The 18,038-nt window shown below is 58.7% G+C and overlaps 1 protein-coding gene across 1 annotated transcript in view; it reads left to right on the top strand.

Moving 5' to 3' along the window:
- The first annotated feature begins 1,907 nt into the window (after window positions 1–1,907).
- The window catches only part of LOC149522631 (uncharacterized), a 37,392-nt gene continuing 21,261 nt past the window's right edge, over window positions 1,908–18,038 (top strand). Inside the window, exons 1-7 of the mRNA XM_089771001.1 lie at window positions 1,908–2,106; window positions 8,522–8,984; window positions 12,402–12,632; window positions 12,940–12,962; window positions 13,663–13,778; window positions 14,961–15,020; window positions 16,943–17,143. Of these exons, the coding sequence (XP_089627127.1) occupies window positions 8,616–8,984; window positions 12,402–12,632; window positions 12,940–12,962; window positions 13,663–13,778; window positions 14,961–15,020; window positions 16,943–17,143 (1,000 nt within the window). The 5' untranslated portion in view covers window positions 1,908–2,106; window positions 8,522–8,615. The remainder of the gene's footprint in view (window positions 2,107–8,521; window positions 8,985–12,401; window positions 12,633–12,939; window positions 12,963–13,662; window positions 13,779–14,960; window positions 15,021–16,942; window positions 17,144–18,038) is intronic.

The following is an 18,038-nucleotide window of genomic DNA, read 5'->3' as shown; positions in this document are numbered from 1 at the left end:
GGTCACTGGCAAATTCAGCGTACGGGGACGGGTCTCCCCACGCCTCCACTCCCAGCACTTGCGGGCAGAGTTCACAAATGACAAAGCTCTTCTCGCTTCCCCACCAGCCAAGCCATCACTTTACTCTGGGTCTTTAACATGTGCTGTCCCTTGCCTTGGCTGGGCACTGCTGCACAAAATGTGAGGTTGAGGGGCACAAGCACTCAGACCCGTCATCCCCCACCCTGCTGTTCTTGCCCCAAGGCCCCCCACACACTGCCCACCCACTAAAAATGCTCCTGAGCTACCTCTTCCTCTCTAGATCCACCCCCCACTTGTGCTCTCCCCCTGCCATTGCCTGCCCTGATATGCCTCTGACCCCCCCCACCCCCTGCTCCATGCCCTTGGCCCTGGCCTGCCTGACCAGGGGCTGCCGCTGGAGACTGGCAGGTTTTCTACCAGCTGATGCCAGAGCCAGGCACCCCAAGCACCTCCCACAACCAAATCCCCCTCCCTCAGAGACAGGCAAACCCGGGGCCCCCCCCGCCCCCACCAACCAAATCCCCTTCCTTCAGAGACAAGCAACCCCAGAGCCCTCCACTAAATCTCCCTCCTTCAGAGCTAAGCAACCCAGCGCCTCCTCCCCAGCCAAATCCCCCTTTGCTATGCCTCAGCTGTAGGATTAAAAACTCCTAATTACAAATCAAAGTACAAAAATCATAGCAAGACACAGAGCTGTAATTCCTAAAACCAATAACTACTACTTACTTAACATTTTTGGGTGATCATTAGCTATTAAAATAAAAAATAAACAGCACATGCATTGCAAAGTGATAATACAGATAAAGGACAATGTGTTCGGAGTAATGGAAATAACATTTGTAAAGGTGCAAAACTATAATTAAAATGGTTTACAAGAAGCGAGCGCAATTCAGGGAATCACATCAGCAGATAAAAACCAGATTGGGAACTGTTATGAGACTTCACGTAGATATACAGTGATAAGAGACTCTTTTAAATTCTCAAAATGTGTGACAGAGTTTGAGGGAACATAGGTAAGGGTATGTCTACACTACAAAGTTAATTCAAACTAACAGCCGTTCATTGGAATTAACTTTCATAGACAGCTAGTTTGAACTTAATTTGAACTAGTGGAGCGCTTAATTCGAACTAGGTAAACCTCATTATACGAAGACTAACGCCTAGTTCGAATTAAGTAGTTCGAATTAAGGGCTGTGTAGTCTAGACTACCCTAAGCATTGACGTCTAGGAATTGGGAGGCCTGTGCCTTTAAGAACTCAAGCCCAGGAGCCCGCCCCCTGCTGGGGGCTGACATGCAGCGTCCAGGGAAGCGAAAGAAAAACCCTTTGCACCCCGGTATTTACAGGTGGCTCGTACAGCGGGGTAACTGCTCCCCCCTCCCCCTCCCGAAACGGGGGTTTTGTCCACGAAAAGGGTCTGGTGGTGTCAGCCCCCCCCGGCTACCACCCCCCCCCCGATTTTCCCCTCTAGCCCCTCTTCTGACGCTACCTACAGGAGCTTGATCCCTCCAGCCGGTAAATTTCTGCCCCTGCTCAGACCATGACACCCCCCCCCCCCCCCCCCCCCCCCCCCCCCCCCCCCCCCCCCCCGCGGCAATTCGCCCCCAAGAACCGTTTTAAACCCCTCCCAGGAGGAGGCAGCAAATCCGAGGGGGCAGCGGCTACAGCGAAGGCTACGGAGTTTGCTCAGTTCGCTGCGCATGCTCAGTGCACCCAAAGTCGCATCTGGAGAAGTTTTGCTCGCTGCACCGGCCCTGGCCCGGGCCCGGGAGGCGGAAGTAGCCCGGTGATTCCCCCCCCCCCCCCAGGGGGCGTGACCAGGCAGCTCCTGGTCGGAGCTAAGACCTGCGGCAGGGGTGGGATCGGTTTCGCGGACCTGCTGCGCATGCGCGGTGTGACGGCGCCACCCCCCCCCCCCATTCGGCTTCGCCGCTGTCACTCCCGGCCCTGCTCAGGCCCCGCCGCTAAGGGGAAGGTAGCGGAGCTCGTTGCGGTTGCTGCGCATGCGCCGCGCTCCCTGGGCTGGGAGCCGTTGGGGCCGTTACTCGCTCGGGGAGGGGCCGTGACCCGCCGTCCTGCGCTGCGGGTGAGTCCGGCGCTGGGGCTCGGGGCCGCGCGCTGCCCCCCCCCCCCCGCCTCTGCGGTCGCGTCACAAACATTCAGCCCGCGCGTGTTGTTCCCCCTTCGGGCTGTGGGCGCCTCCTGATGCGGGGGGGGGGGGGTTGAACACAGGGTGAGGAGGGGCCCTGGCCTGAGGGGCGCAGAGACGGGGGGGGGGGGTGAACACAGGGTGAGGAGGGGCCCTGGCATGAAGGGCGCAGAGACGGGGGGGGGGGTTGAACACAGGGTGAGGAGGGGCCCTGGCATGAAGGGCGCAGAGACGGGGGGGGGGTTGAACACAGGGTGAGGAGGGGCCCTGGCATGAAGGGCGCAGAGACGGGGGGGGGGGTTGAACACAGGGTGAGGAGGGGCCCTGGCATGAAGGGCGCAGAGACGGGGGGGGGGGTTGAACACAGGGTGAGGAGGGGCCCTGGCCTGAGGGGCGCAGAGACGGGGGGGGGGGGGGGGTGAACACAGGGTGAGGAGGGGCCCTGGCATGAAGGGCGCAGAGACGGGGGGGGGGGGGGTTTGAACACAGGGTGAGGAGGGGCCCTGGCATGAAGGGCGCAGAGACGGGGGGGGGGGGTGAACACAGGGTGAGGAGGGGCCCTGGCATGAAGGGCGCAGAGACGGGGGGGGGTTGAACACAGGGTGAGGAGGGGCCCTGGCATGAAGGGCGCAGAGACGGGGGGGGGGTGAACACAGGGTGAGGAGGGGCCCTGGCATGAAGGGCGCAGAGACGGGGGGGGGGTTGAACACAGGGTGAGGAGGGGCCCTGGCATGAAGGGCGCAGAGACGGGGGGGGGGGTGAACACAGGGTGAGGAGGGGCCCTGGCATGAAGGGCGCAGAGACGGGGGGGGGGGTGAACACAGGGTGAGGAGGGGCCCTGGCATGAAGGGCGCAGAGACGGGGGGGGGGGGGTTTTGAACACAGGGTGAGGAGGGGCCCTGGCATGAAGGGCGCAGAGACGGGGGGGGGGGGTGAACACAGGGTGAGGAGGGGCCCTGGCATGAAGGGCGCAGAGACGGGGGGGGGGTTGAACACAGGGTGAGGAGGGGCCCTGGCATGAAGGGCGCAGAGACGGGGGGGGGTTGAACACAGGGTGAGGAGGGGCCCTGGCATGAAGGGCGCAGAGACGGGGGGGGGGGTTGAACACAGGGTGAGGAGGGGCCCTGGCATGAAGGGCGCAGAGACGGGGGGGGGTTGAACACAGGGTGAGGAGGGGCCCTGGCATGAAGGGCGCAGAGACGGGGGGGGGGGTTGAACACAGGGTGAGGAGGGGCCCTGGCATGAAGGGCGCAGAGACGGGGGGGGGGTTGAACACAGGGTGAGGAGGGGCCCTGGCATGAAGGGCGCAGAGACGGGGGGGGGGTTGAACACAGGGTGAGGAGGGGCCCTGGCATGAAGGGCGCAGAGACGGGGGGGGGGGGGTTTGAACACAGGGTGAGGAGGGGCCCTGGCATGAAGGGCGCAGAGACGGGGGGGGGGGTTGAACACAGGGTGAGGAGGGGCCCTGGCCTGAGGGGCGCAGAGACGGGGGGGGGGGTTGAACACAGGGTGAGGAGGGGCCCTGGCATGAAGGGCGCAGAGACGGGGGGGGGGGTGAACACAGGGTGAGGAGGGGCCCTGGCATGAAGGGCGCAGAGACGGGGGGGGGGGTGAACACAGGGTGAGGAGGGGCCCTGGCATGAAGGGCGCAGAGACGGGGGGGGGGTTGAACACAGGGTGAGGAGGGGCCCTGGCATGAAGGGCGCAGAGACGGGGGGGGGGGTTGAACACAGGGTGAGGAGGGGCCCTGGTATGAAGGGCGCAGAGACGGGGGGGGGGGGGGTTGAACACAGGGTGAGGAGGGGCCCTGGCATGAAGGGCGCAGAGACGGGGGGGGGGGTTGAACACAGGGTGAGGAGGGGCCCTGGCCTGAGGGGCGCAGAGACGGGGGGGGGGGTTGAACACAGGGTGAGGAGGGGCCCTGGCATGAAGGGCGCAGAGACGGGGGGGGGGTTGAACACAGGGTGAGGAGGGGCCCTGGCATGAAGGGCGCAGAGACGGGGGGGGGTTGAACACAGGGTGAGGAGGGGCCCTGGCATGAAGGGCGCAGAGACGGGGGGGGGTTGAACACAGGGTGAGGAGGGGCCCTGGCATGAAGGGCGCAGAGACGGGGGGGGGTTGAACACAGGGTGAGGAGGGGCCCTGGCATGAAGGGCGCAGAGACGGGGGGGGGTTGAACACAGGGTGAGGAGGGGCCCTGGCCTGAGGGGCGCAGAGACGGGGGGGGGTTGAACACAGGGTGAGGAGGGGCCCTGGCATGAAGGGCGCAGAGACGGGGGGGGGGGGTGAACACAGGGTGAGGAGGGGCCCTGGCATGAAGGGCGCAGAGACGGGGGGGGGGGGGGTGAACACAGGGTGAGGAGGGGCCCTGGCATGAAGGGCGCAGAGACGGGGGGGGGGGTTGAACACAGGGTGAGGAGGGGCCCTGGCATGAAGGGCGCAGAGACGGGGGGGGGGTTGAACACAGGGTGAGGAGGGGCCCTGGCATGAAGGGCGCAGAGACGGGGGGGGGGGGTTTGAACACAGGGTGAGGAGGGGCCCTGACATGAAGGGCGCAGAGACGGGGGGGGGGGTTGAACACAGGGTGAGGAGGGGCCCTGGCCTGAGGGGCGCAGAGACGGGGGGGGGGTTGAACACAGGGTGAGGAGGGGCCCTGGCATGAAGGGCGCAGAGACGGGGGGGGGGTTGAACACAGGGTGAGGAGGGGCCCTGGCCTGAGGGGCGCAGAGACGGGGGGGGGGGGGGTTTGAACACAGGGTGAGGAGGGGCCCTGGCATGAAGGGCGCAGAGACGGGGGGGGGGGGGGGTGAACACAGGGTGAGGAGGGGCCCTGGCATGAAGGGCGCAGAGACGGGGGGGGGGTTGAACACAGGGTGAGGAGGGGCCCTGGCATGAAGGGCGCAGAGACGGGGGGGGGGGGGTTGAACACAGGGTGAGGAGGGGCCCTGGTATGAAGGGCGCAGAGACGGGGGGGGGGGTTGAACACAGGGTGAGGAGGGGCCCTGGCATGAAGGGCGCAGAGACGGGGGGGGGGGGTTGAACACAGGGTGAGGAGGGGCCCTGGCCTGAGGGGCGCAGAGACGGGGGGGGGTTGAACACAGGGTGAGGAGGGGCCCTGGCATGAAGGGCGCAGAGACGGGGGGGGGGTTGAACACAGGGTGAGGAGGGGCCCTGGCATGAAGGGCGCAGAGACGGGGGGGGGGGTTGAACACAGGGTGAGGAGGGGTCCTGGCATGAAGGGCGCAGAGACGGGGGGGGGGGGGGTTGAACACAGGGTGAGGAGGGGCCCTGGCATGAAGGGCGCAGAGACGGGGGGGGGGGGTTGAACACAGGGTGAGGAGGGGCCCTGGCATGAATGGCGCAGAGACGGGGGGGGGGGTGAACACAGGGTGAGGAGGGGCCCTGGCATGAAGGGCGCAGAGACGGGGGGGGGGTTGAACACAGGGTGAGGAGGGGCCCTGGCATGAAGGGCGCAGAGACGGGGGGGGGGGGGGGTTGAACACAGGGTGAGGAGGGGCCCTGGCATGAAGGGCGCAGAGACGGGGGGGGGGGGGGTTGAACACAGGGTGAGGAGGGGCCCTGGCATGAAGGGCGCAGAGACGGGGGGGGGGTTGAACACAGGGTGAGGAGGGGCCCTGGCATGAAGGGCGCAGAGACGCGGGGGGGGTTGAACACAGGGTGAGGAGGGGCCCTGGCATGAAGGGCGCAGAGACGGGGGGGGGGGGGTTGAACACAGGGTGAGGAGGGGCCCTGGCATGAAGGGCGCAGAGACGGGGGGGGGGGTTGAACACAGGGTGAGGAGGGGCCCTGGCATGAAGGGCGCAGAGACGGGGGGGGGGGGGGTTGAACACAGGGTGAGGAGGGGCCCTGGCCTGAGGGGCGCAGAGACGGGGGGGGGGGTTGAACACAGGGTGAGGAGGGGCCCTGGCATGAAGGGCGCAGAGACGGGGGGGGGGGTTGAACACAGGGTGAGGAGGGGCCCTGGCATGAAGGGCGCAGAGACGGGGGGGGGGTTGAACACAGGGTGAGGAGGGGCCCTGGCATGAGGGGCGCAGAGACGGGGGGGGGGGTTGAACACAGGGTGAGGAGGGGCCCTGGCATGAAGGGCGCAGAGACGGGGGGGGGGGGGTTGAACACAGGGTGAGGAGGGGCCCTGGCATGAAGGGCGCAGAGACGGGGGGGGGGTTTGAACACAGGGTGAGGAGGGGCCCTGGCATGAAGGGCGCAGAGACGGGGGGGGGGTTGAACACAGGGTGAGGAGGGGCCCTGGCCTGAGGGGCGCAGAGACGGGGGGGGGGGTTGAACACAGGGTGAGGAGGGGCCCTGGCATGAAGGGCGCAGAGACGGGGGGGGGGGTTGAACACAGGGTGAGGAGGGGCCCTGGCCTGAGGGGCGCAGAGACGGGGGGGGGTTTGAACACAGGGTGAGGAGGGGCCCTGGCATGAAGGGCGCAGAGACGGGGGGGGGGGGGGTGAACACAGGGTGAGGAGGGGCCCTGGCATGAAGGGCGCAGAGACGGGGGGGGGGTTGAACACAGGGTGAGGAGAGGCCCTGGCATGAAGGGCGCAGAGACGGGGGGGGGGGTTGAACACAGGGTGAGGAGGGGCCCTGGTATGAAGGGCGCAGAGACGGGGGGGGGGGTTGAACACAGGGTGAGGAGGGGCCCTGGCATGAAGGGCGCAGAGACGGGGGGGGGGGTTGAACACAGGGTGAGGAGGGGCCCTGGCCTGAGGGGCGCAGAGACGGGGGGGGGGGTTGAATACAGGGTGAGGAGGGGCCCTGGCATGAAGGGCGCAGAGACGGGGGGGGGGTTGAACACAGGGTGAGGAGGGGCCCTGGCATGAAGGGCGCAGAGACGGGGGGGGGGTTGAACACAGGGTGAGGAGGGGTCCTGGCATGAAGGGCGCAGAGACGGGGGGGGGGGGGGGTTGAACACAGGGTGAGGAGGGGCCCTGGCATGAAGGGCGCAGAGACGGGGGGGGGGTTGAACACAGGGTGAGGAGGGGCCCTGGCATGAAGGGCGCAGAGACGGGGGGGGGGGTGAACACAGGGTGAGGAGGGGCCCTGGCATGAAGGGCGCAGAGACGGGGGGGGGGGTTGAACACAGGGTGAGGAGGGGCCCTGGCATGAAGGGCGCAGAGACGGGGGGGGGGGGGGGTTGAACACAGGGTGAGGAGGGGCCCTGGCATGAAGGGCGCAGAGACGGGGGGGGGGGGGGTTGAACACAGGGTGAGGAGGGGCCCTGGCATGAAGGGCGCAGAGACGGGGGGGGGGTTGAACACAGGGTGAGGAGGGGCCCTGGCATGAAGGGCGCAGAGACGCGGGGGGGGTTGAACACAGGGTGAGGAGGGGCCCTGGCATGAAGGGCGCAGAGACGGGGGGGGGGGGGGTTGAACACAGGGTGAGGAGGGGCCCTGGCATGAAGGGCGCAGAGACGGGGGGGGGGTTGAACACAGGGTGAGGAGGGGCCCTGGCATGAAGGGCGCAGAGACGGGGGGGGGGGTTGAACACAGGGTGAGGAGGGGCCCTGGCCTGAGGGGCGCAGAGACGGGGGGGGGGTTGAACACAGGGTGAGGAGGGGCCCTGGCATGAAGGGCGCAGAGACGGGGGGGGGGGTTGAACACAGGGTGAGGAGGGGCCCTGGCATGAAGGGCGCAGAGACGGGGGGGGGGTTGAACACAGGGTGAGGAGGGGCCCTGGCATGAGGGGCGCAGAGACGGGGGGGGGGGTTGAACACAGGGTGAGGAGGGGCCCTGGCATGAAGGGCGCAGAGACGGGGGGGGGGGTTGAACACAGGGTGAGGAGGGGCCCTGGCATGAAGGGCGCAGAGACGGGGGGGGGGTTGAACACAGGGTGAGGAGGGGCCCTGGCATGAAGGGCGCAGAGACGGGGGGGGGGGGGGGGGGGGGGGTTGAACACAGGGTGAGGAGGGGCCCTGGCATGAGGGGCGCAGAGACGGGGGGGGGGGGGGGGTTGAACACAGGGTGAGGAGGGGCCCTGGCATGAAGGGCGCAGAGACGGGGGGGGGGGTTGAACACAGGGTGAGGAGGGGCCCTGGCATGAAGGGCGCAGAGACGGGGGGGGGGTTGAACACAGGGTGAGGAGGGGCCCTGGCATGAAGGGCGCAGAGACGGGGGAGGGGTTGAACACAGGGTGAGGAGGGGCCCTGGCATGAGGGGCGCAGAGACGGGGGAGGGGTTGAACACAGGGTGAGGAGGGGCCCTGGCCTGAGGGGCGCAGAGACGGGGGGGGGGGCAGGGGGCTGAGGGGCCCAGGGGAGGCCCTGGCGGGTGAGCGAAGCTTTGGGGGATTTTTTCTGGTTTTAAATTTTGATTTTTTTTTGTATCCTCAGTGCTGGTGCCTCAGACCCCCGCTTCCCAGACCTGCCCCTACACTGCTGAGCTCCAGGAAGTGACCCGGCCCCGGTTCCCAGCCCAGAGGCAGCCATGGCTGCAGAGAGCCCCGTGGAAAGTGTCCGGGAGGAAGCGCCGCGTCCCGTCTGTCTGGAGGATTTCACAGCCCCTGTCACTCTGGAGTGTGGGCACAATTCCTGCCAGGCCCCCCTCAGCCCTCAGGGCAGAGACACTGAGCAGCAGGGACCCCTCCGGCCCAACCGGCAGCTGGCAAACGTGGTGGAACTAGCCAAGCCGCTGAGTTTCCAGGCAGCAAAGAGAGCAACATGGGGCAGAGTGTGTGGGGAGCACCAGGAGGCTCCAAAGCTGTTCTGCAAAGAGGAGCAAGCTCCCATCTGTGTGGTGTGTGACAGATCCCCAACTCACGTGGTGCCCATACAGGAAGCTGCTCAGGAGTACAAGGTACAAAGCTGCTGTCCAGTGTGATGGGAAATAACATTGGGTTTTAATTACAGGCTAATTTCACTGACTGTTACTGGGCACAGGTGTGACATGGCTCCTTAAAGCCTTCATGGTACAAGAGATGCTGTAAAAAGTAAATGCTCTGGCTTTGTGGCAACTTATGTCAAATACCTGATGTGGGAAATGTTTCTCTGAGGCTCTAAATCCTGAAACCCAGCCCTCACTGGTGGCAGGAGGGGTACTTGTACAAGGTAAAGTGTTAACAATCAGAGCAGTTTAGATTGCAGGAGCTACAGGCCACTCTGTCAGTGAGCTGCCTTGGGACTAGAGAAGAGGAGGTAACAAGCTATTACTGATTGGATGAACAGGAACAATAATCTGTCATTTGCCTTATAGATCCATAATGGAATCTGGGCCCTGCACAATAACCAGCATGGGAAAGTCCCTGCTCTGAGCAGGTGTCAGTCCAGTTAGACAAACTGTGGGAAAGGAAGGTGGGGCAGCAAGTTGCTCATAGTCACTAAACACATCAGGGATAGGGTTCAGTCCTGAACCCTTGTTCAACTGTTAGACTACAGGCAGTCCCCGACCTACGTGGATCCGACTTACGTCGGATCCCTAGATACGAACGAACGGGGTGAGGCAACTCCCGCACATGCGCAGCAGCATTCCCGGGGCTCGCTCACCTGGGTCCTAGGATTCTCCTCCTCCTCGGGCCGGCTCCGACTGGGGTCCCGCAGAGCTGCCGGGCAGAGGAAAAGTGCCTCCCCATGCCCGCTGCCCCCCCCCACCCCCCTGCCAGCAACCGGCTGCCCCCTCCCCTGAGCAACAGGCTGCCGAACAGACAAAAGCAGCCTCTCTGCTCCTCCTCCCCTCTATACATGCTGGGCTCCGGAGCGCAGCAGCGTCCCCGGGGCTCGCTCACCTGGGTCCTAGAATCCACCTTCTCCTCCTCTTCGGCCTGCTCCAACTGGCCTCTGCCTGCAGCAGCTGGCCACAGGGACAGGGATCCCGCAGAGCTGCCGGGCAGAGGAAAAGTGCCTCCCCACGCCCGCTGCCCCCCCCCAGGCCTCGCATCCTGTACGCCTCCCCCCTCCCCTCCTGCCAGCAACAGGCTGCCCCCTCCCCTGAGCAACAGGCTGCCGAACAGCAGACAAAAGCAGCCTCTCCGCCCCTCCTCCCCCTATACATGCTGGGCTCCCTGGGCAAACAAAGACTCCACCAAAACAAACAAAGTGCTGGCCTCATTGTGTTAGCAAAAAAAGGACCCTCCTCCTAGAACCCTGGGTGGTGTGTGGAAATAAAGCTATTAGCTCAAAGCATGGTGCAGAGCTGTTTGGTATTTGATGAGTTACTCCTTTAGTCCTGAGTTTGTCACAGGGACAGAAATAGATGTGAAATCTTCTGAACAGGGGAACAGACAGCAAAACAAACATTAGAGGGGAGTTAACCTTTCCCTATGCTATCCAAAACTTAAAAAAAAATGTTTGGCTAGAGTTTCCCCTACAATATGTACCAGTTCCGACTTACATACAAATTCAACTTAAGAACAAACCTACAGTCCCTATCTTGTACGTAACCCGGGGACTGCCTGTACACTGCTCCCTGTCCCTCAGCATCACTGAACAGTGATGAAGTGTGGCCCTTTAAGAGAGAAAGATGCCTTGATAAAACCTTAGGCCCAGCAGGGAGAAGAGGTTTCCCACTGGGATGCTGAACTTCTGGGGGTTAAACTCCGATGCATGAACTGGCAGTAGATGAGGTTGCTGGGCTGGATGCTGTGTGGGGCCCATAGCAGGGCTTCAGGAAGTGCAGGTCCATGCCAAATACAACTAGGATTCAGTTGGATTGTAGCAAGAGTTGAAACTGGTTAACTGCTAATGTTTATCAGTGCCAGTTACTGGTTAAACTTCCCACTGCCCCAGCAGTACCCGCTTGCCTCTGGCAACTAACATCAGTCTGCAGCTGCTTGGAGTTCCCATTGGCCAGCAGCAGTTCTTGTGGTCACCCTGGCAGACCTCACGAGAGATCCCTGGACTCAGGAGAGCCCATTTCTTCTACCAGCTCTGCCTGGCAGCAGGTTAAAAAATACTGTCACTTGTAAAATTGTAATCCGTTACATCAGGGGTTCTCAAACCTTGTGATACCGTGACCCACTAAAAAAAAAGTTGGGGGGGGTGGGAGCCAAAGTTGTTAAGCAAAAATTGCACCAGTTTGTGACTGCACCCACCCCTCCCCTGAGCCAAGCCCCCCCAGCACCCTCCCATCCCAGTGCACTCCCTCCTCCCCCTGAGGCAGGTATCCTCAGTGTCTGGAGCTGCGCTCCAATCAAATCTCCCCCCCTCCCCTCGTAGAGCCAGGCATGGAGAAAGAATCTTACTTTTAAAAGCGTCTGCTTCTGCCGCTGGCCCGCTGCCTCAGCTAGCAGCTTGCAGGGAAAGCATCATGTGGCAAGCTGCTGGTCTCTGCTGGTCAGGTGCTACCCAGCCCAGCACCAGGCAACTGCCCCCTTCTCCCCCTCCTCGTCTTCACTAGATTCTGTGGTACTCCTCACTCCCCCGCCAGATGTGGCAGGGGAAAATTGACTGGGCAGTGTGTGGAGATGCCGGGAAGACACAAATGGAAAAAAAAACAACCAACCAACCAAACAAACAAAAAATCGGATCCAGCTGCGACTCCCCCCGTAAGTTGGTCGCGACCCACAGTTTGAGAAACGCTGGGTTACATGAGTGTTGTTAACCATCTGCATCCTTGTGCCACCACCCTTGCAGGTGTCCTGCTGCATCCGCAGTCTCCTCCTATGTCTCTTTCTATGGACAAAGCCACGTTCAGGGCTGAGTCCCTGCTGGACGAGCAGAGCTTCACAAAATTGGGACTCTCTTAAAGGCAGACAAAGGGGCTCCCAACATCTGATGGGGTTTGCCCTCATGCTGATTTCTATTTCTTCAGGAAAAATTGGAGGCCCATTTGAAAACTGAGGGAGGAGAGAGAAAAGCTACTGAGAAGGAAAACAACAGCAGAAGGGAAAAGCCAGGCCCTGAGCATCCGTGTCAGTGCATGAGTTAATGTCCAACCGTTGTGGTTTTCCCAGACATGCTCCCCAAGTGAGCTGAATGTCCCCTTGAAGGACTGTCTGCTCACTTGGTTCATTAACATGTTTGCTTCTTTTTCCTCCGTGGGTATCTCTATCAGGCTGGTGCTGAGTCCTGCCTCCTGCTGCTCTGGTTCTGAATGGGAACATCCCTTTCAGAGGGACATGGGCCAAAAGAGATGCCTCTAGCTAGTAATCACATTTGACTCTACTTTGTTACAAATTGTAGGGTTTTCCAATAAATTCTTCCTGCTGCGCACTCCCCCGTGAAAGGGCTCTGGGCTCCACCCATGCCCCTGACCAGGCCTTTCCCTGTTTTCATACAGAAATGGACCCAAGCTGAGAGGCAGATGATTGTGGCTGAGTTTCAGCAGCTGCGGCAGTTCCTGGAGGAACAAGAACAACTCCTGCTGGCCCAGCTGGAGAAGCTGGACAAGGAGATTGGAAGGCTCCAGACTGACACTGTCAGGAAACTCTCTGTGCAGACTTCCTGTCTCAGTGAGTTGATCGGTGAGCTGGAGGGGAAGTGTCAGAAGCCAGCAAGTGAATTCCTGCAGGTGAGACTGAGGGACAAACATCCCAGCTCCTCATGTAGGGAAGGGAGGCTCCTGAATCACAAGTGCTGGAGCCCAGCTGTCCAGATCTCAGTGTAACACCTTGTGCATTGCTGCCATGTGAATGACTCTTGTGCTTTGTAGAGTTACAGGCACAGATCTATTAGAGATGGCAAAGCCCCAGTTGCTCAGGGGATCCATGTTCCTGGGGCCAGGGCAGGGCCTCTCTTCCCAGGTCTATAAATCCCTTCCCTAAGATCCCCTGTGTGTCCAATGGGGCTGAGATTCTTTTCTGTGTCTTCTTTTCTAGGACATCAGAAGCACCCTGAGCAGGTATGTGGCTCTCACTCCCCTCACACTTCATGGAGCAGGGAAAGGGCTTGGAGCGGATGTTAGCACCCCATCTCCCCAGAGCTCTACAGCCAGATATTCATGTCTAACATCTCAGACTCATTTAATTCTGAGGGTCTCATCCTCGCACTTTAGACTCTGGAATTCCCCATTCAGGGCAGAGTCTGACCTCAAGTGTTTCCTAGAGCTCTCACCTCCCTGGGGACTGGCTGCCTCAGGACTGTGGGGTGGAACATGAGCCTGTCACTGCTGGGCACTGGGCACATTCAGCCCAGGGCAGCAGGAACTAAGAGTCTGTCCCTCCCGAGGGCTGTTTGGAGACCTGTGTGGAAGGAGCTGGGGAGAGGGGAGCTGGTGTCTCAGTCTAGTCCCTAGTGAACAGATTCCTTCAGCCCTTCATGTGGGAACCTCCTGTCCCGTAGTGTCTGGAGGCTAAGGAGTGAGTTGGTCATGGAGACTCTATTCCCCTTTACTCCCCCAGCCAGTCTCCCCCGGGCCAGAAGTGAAGAACAGAAATGGGATCTTTGAGGGGAAGGTTGCATGGCTATGGGATGTGTTTCCCTGTTCTCAGGCTGGGAGAATTGGAGGAATTCTAATACCAGGCCTGTTAGAGCTGAGACTTACTAGCCAGAACGTACCAGCAGTAAACGACATACAATCACATTGAATTATTTCTGTCCAGGTGTGAGATGGGGCAATTCCAGCTGCCGGAAGAGATTTCCCCTGAACTAGAAGAACAAGTCAGAGGTTTCTCCCAGAAAACGATTGCTCTGTCGGAGACTCTGAGGGAGTTCAAAGGTACCTGGAAGGGATGGATGAGGGGAAAGCAGTTCAAGTATCTGAGACTATTGAATCTGGCCTCTGAAGCCAACCTCCCCCTGCCTCAATTCACACACAGAGAATGACGGCCCCATCACTCTGCTGTCCTTAGAGGCACTGAGCGAACAGAACCAACTGCTTGCCAGGGGTTTGCAAACTCTGAACCTCCCATTCTGAGATCAAAATGGCTAAAGTTACTGTGATGGCCACGTGTCTCACCACCACAGCTCCAGGTTATGATAAGAAGCAATAAGTGTGTAGGGAATAATTCCGGACATATTGGGTGCAGGTGAAAAAAAGCAGAGGATTTATTGTACATCAGCGCTGGTAGAGTACCACCTAAGGGTTAACCTGGTTAGCACTAACAATCAAAATATGCATTAGATTATATAGGCAGCAGATGGACAGAGGGGAAGTGATTTGATACGTCTAGTGGCAGAAACATAATGAGCACGTAAGCTAATAAACTACAAGGTTATTCAGTATCTCCGCCCATTGCCAATTAAACATGTTATCAATAATAGAAGTAGTTATTCCTAACATGCTAAATGAGCCAATATAAACAAAGGCCCGTTGGATGGCAACTCTGTCGGCTGGAAATATAATACGTCTACTGCGGGGGTGATATTTGGGATCTAAGCTTATTTTTAAGGAATAAAGAAGACAGTGAAAATAATTCCTGTGCAGCTTTAGGCATCAGTCTGGGCCTTATCAGAGTGAGGCCTTCTTGTAATGTGGTAGCCAGGGCGACCAGGGTCAAGTTAACTGCTTATGCAGTAAATTCTCAGGCCTTGAATTTAGGATTTGAATGGCAGTTCTCAGCAAGATACCATGGACTGCCTCAGTTTGCCCCTACAAAGGGAATGAGAAGCCAAGAGGGAGGGGGTGAGGAGGGAAGAGTAAATCTCATTTACAGCTTGTCTCTCCTGGGATGGGAGTGAGGCTGCAGGGATATTGGCTCCATTGCTGGGATGTTGGCTCCGTTGCTGGGAGGTGCCCAAGTTAGAAAGGAAATGACAATTTCAGACTCTTTCATACTAAATACCTGACTCTGTGTGTCTGTCTGGTCTCTGATACAAGTGAAATGCAGAGTTCAGCGTGGGGACATTGTTATAAATAGGAGAGCCTGGAATCTCACCTCTCTTATCCCTTCCCCACCAGACACTCTGCCCTCTGCACTGGAGAGAGCAAGAGGAAAATCCCTGGGAGCTTTCAGACAAGGTGAGTTTGCAGGTGCAAAGTCTTTAAATGATGAGAAATTCCTGTGAAAACATCTTCATGAGATTGTCATTAAAGTTACCAACCAAACCCAGCAACCACGGTGCACACAGCCCTAAATCTCAGCCATTGATCAGTGAGGAGACCCAGAGGCACTGCATGGAGACCTGTGGACACTTGGAGAAACACTGGTCTATGGGTTTGTGATGCTAAAAGGGTACATTTAAAGCACACAAAGGACAGCACCTTTCAGCTCAGATTTCACTGCTCAGTCAGTTTCAATATGGGGTTGGCTTCAAACAATAAATAGGCCGAAAGGCTGAGAGCTGACTGGCTTCCATGGTATCAGTTTGTTCAATGCAAGAAACTGGTGGATCCCCAAGGGCTGTTAAGTCTAGTGCAGGCCTGCGCAAAATACAGCCCATGGGTCGGATCCACCCCACCAAACCATCGGAACCAACCCACGAATACCACTCCCCATCTGAAAGCCACTCAGAAAGTGACTGTGAGCCCGGAGGGGAGCGGGGAAGGCTTTAGGCGCTGCTGCCACCCCCAGGACAATCTCATTGGCCGGTTTCTGACCAGAAACAAAGCACTGTGCCAGCTCCCCTCTGGATCATAATTATACACACCCACATGGCCCTGCAGCCTGAGAGAGGGTTGGGCAGGCTCCCTGCCTGCCTGAGGTGCTTGGCCTGTGGCCAGGAGTCACTCAGATAAGTCTCCTGTCCAGAGTTTGCCTCTGATAGCCCAACCTCTCCCTTCCCTTCCTCATCTCTGCTCCCCACTCCTGCTCCCCGCTTTGCATACCCAAACTCTGTCCTCCTCCTGCAGCTATATTTGCAAGACCTCTCAGTGATCAGAAACCCACAGCCCCTTATTTGTCCACTAAATCACTTCTCTAAATTAAAAGTACTTTAAATATCTAATGAGTAGTTGGCTAATCCAGTGTCCTAGATCACAGCCTGCCTCCTTCACCCAAACTGCCTCCTACATGCCCCTATCTGTCCTACATCCCAAACCCTTACCCCAAGGGTCCTCCTCCCAACACGCATCCCAGATCCTGCATTAATGTCATGAAAGAGTGCAGCTCTCAGCCACATTCCATTTGGCCCCCTATCAAAATGAATTGCCCACCCTGTCGAGTGGATTGGCTCCCACTGAACCATGTAAGTGAAAGCTGAAGCCAGACTATTTCAGACAAGAAAAGGAGCACAAATGTTTGATAGGGAAGAGAATTTGCTGTTGAAACAAATGAGCAAAGACCTGGTGGATTCTCCATCTTTTGAGGTCTTCAGATCCCTGGGGGACTTTCTAGAAAATACACTGTGGGGAAACAGCTTTGTGCCTGGGTAACTGGACTGAGTGTAATGGCTTGTGACACTGAGGAGGTCAGACTGCATGACTAAGGATATCTTCTGATCTCATGAATCCATGAATTTTACGATCTCATCCTGCTAACACTCAGCATGTGTTTAATAATAAGCATCTGAATGGTGGTGTTAACTTCACTGACTCTGTTTTGGAAAGGGTTTATAACGTCTCTGTCAGATGAGAGAGCAAAGTTTGTGCTGCAAATCCATTAATGAAGACTAAAGGTTTTAAATACAGCAGCCTGCATTTAATCTATGTCCATGTCCAGGCAGATGAATACGTGGCTTATCAGAAACACTGGATGCTGATAACTAGATCCCATTGTTGCAGACACAGTAATGTTGTAACTCAAGCCAGATACGGAGAGAAATGAATGTGGATTTGGGATCTAACTTGTGTGCGCTGTTTATGGAATATCTAGACTAAAGCTTTTGCCCACAATGGCAGAGTCTAGCACATGTCACCAGGAACAGAGTCTGGGGAGAATTGGGGTGTGGAAAGGATTAAAGCCCCTTCTGAATTGTCTCCAATTCCCCTTCTCCCCCTGCCAGGCTGCAGAACACCCATGTCTGACTCCAGCTCAGCCTCCAGCCTGCAGAGCCAGGGACAGGAAATGGCCGTGGCGGAGCCGGTGAGCTTCCAGGAGGTGGCTGTGTATTTCTCTGAGGAGGAATGGGTTCTGCTGGACCCGGGCCAGAGAGCCTTCTACAGGGATGTGATGCAGGAGAATTATGAGGCTGTGACCTGGCTGAGTAAGGATTCCTGTCCCCTTGGATAACAGAAGCTAGGTGGGCTCTGGAGCAGCTGGGTTGGGTTTGGTTCAGGTTAATTCATTGCCTCTGCCCCCAATGTCAGGAGTATCTGCCCCAGTAATCTTAACAGTGAAAGACTGTCCCTTCCGTGTCCCCTCCCAGGGAAAGCAGGTTCAGGGAGATGAGAATGATGCTGCTCTTCCCACAGTTAAGGTCTCAGTGCGCTTCCTTCCTGTCTTGCCCATTTTATGCCTTGACTGGAGGTGTGAGTAGAAAGGCTCAGGCAGGAACAGCAAGTACCAGAGTTCTGGGTCTGGCTGCTCTTAGTGCCTGCAGGTTCCCCTTGTTGGCAGTGTGCTGAGCCAATGGAAGCAGGGTGCAGGTCCCAGAGTCCTTCCCTACCTGTAGCTAATCTCTGACATGCTGGTTCTTGCCAGTGGGAGGGGCTGGATGCTGGGGCTGAGGAAGGTTGGATGAGGCAGTTCATGCTCTGCAAGTGTTTTGTGGGAAGTGGCTCGATAGTAGATAAAAGTGAGCAGGGCTCTGCTTGCATTTCAGGCACAGGCTGGGTTTCCTTACAAAAGTTCAGTTTCATTGTCTCTGGGGCTCACTTGCCTCTTCCTGTGTGAATGTCTGGCTTCCTGTGTGAATGTCTGGCTTCCTGTGTGAATGTCTGGCTTCATGCTCAGGTGACCTGCGTTCAGCTCTCTGCCTGTCTCAGACTGCCTGTGTGACCTTAGAATCATAGAACCATAGAGGTGGAAGAGATCTCAGAAGGTCATCAAGTCCAGCCCCCTGCCCTGGGCAGGACCAGTCCTAGCTAAAATCAACCTAGGCAGGGCTTTGTCAGGCCAGTCTTAAAAACCTCTAGGGATGGAGACTCCACTACTTCCCT

This window comes from Pelodiscus sinensis, chromosome 19 (genome assembly GCF_052426305.1).
Source record: "Pelodiscus sinensis isolate ZL-2025 chromosome 19, ASM5242630v1, whole genome shotgun sequence".
Taxonomy (NCBI): Eukaryota; Metazoa; Chordata; order Testudines; family Trionychidae; genus Pelodiscus; species Pelodiscus sinensis.
The sequence above is the reverse complement of the archived record's forward strand: the minus strand, read 5'-3'. Positions and strand labels throughout refer to the sequence as shown.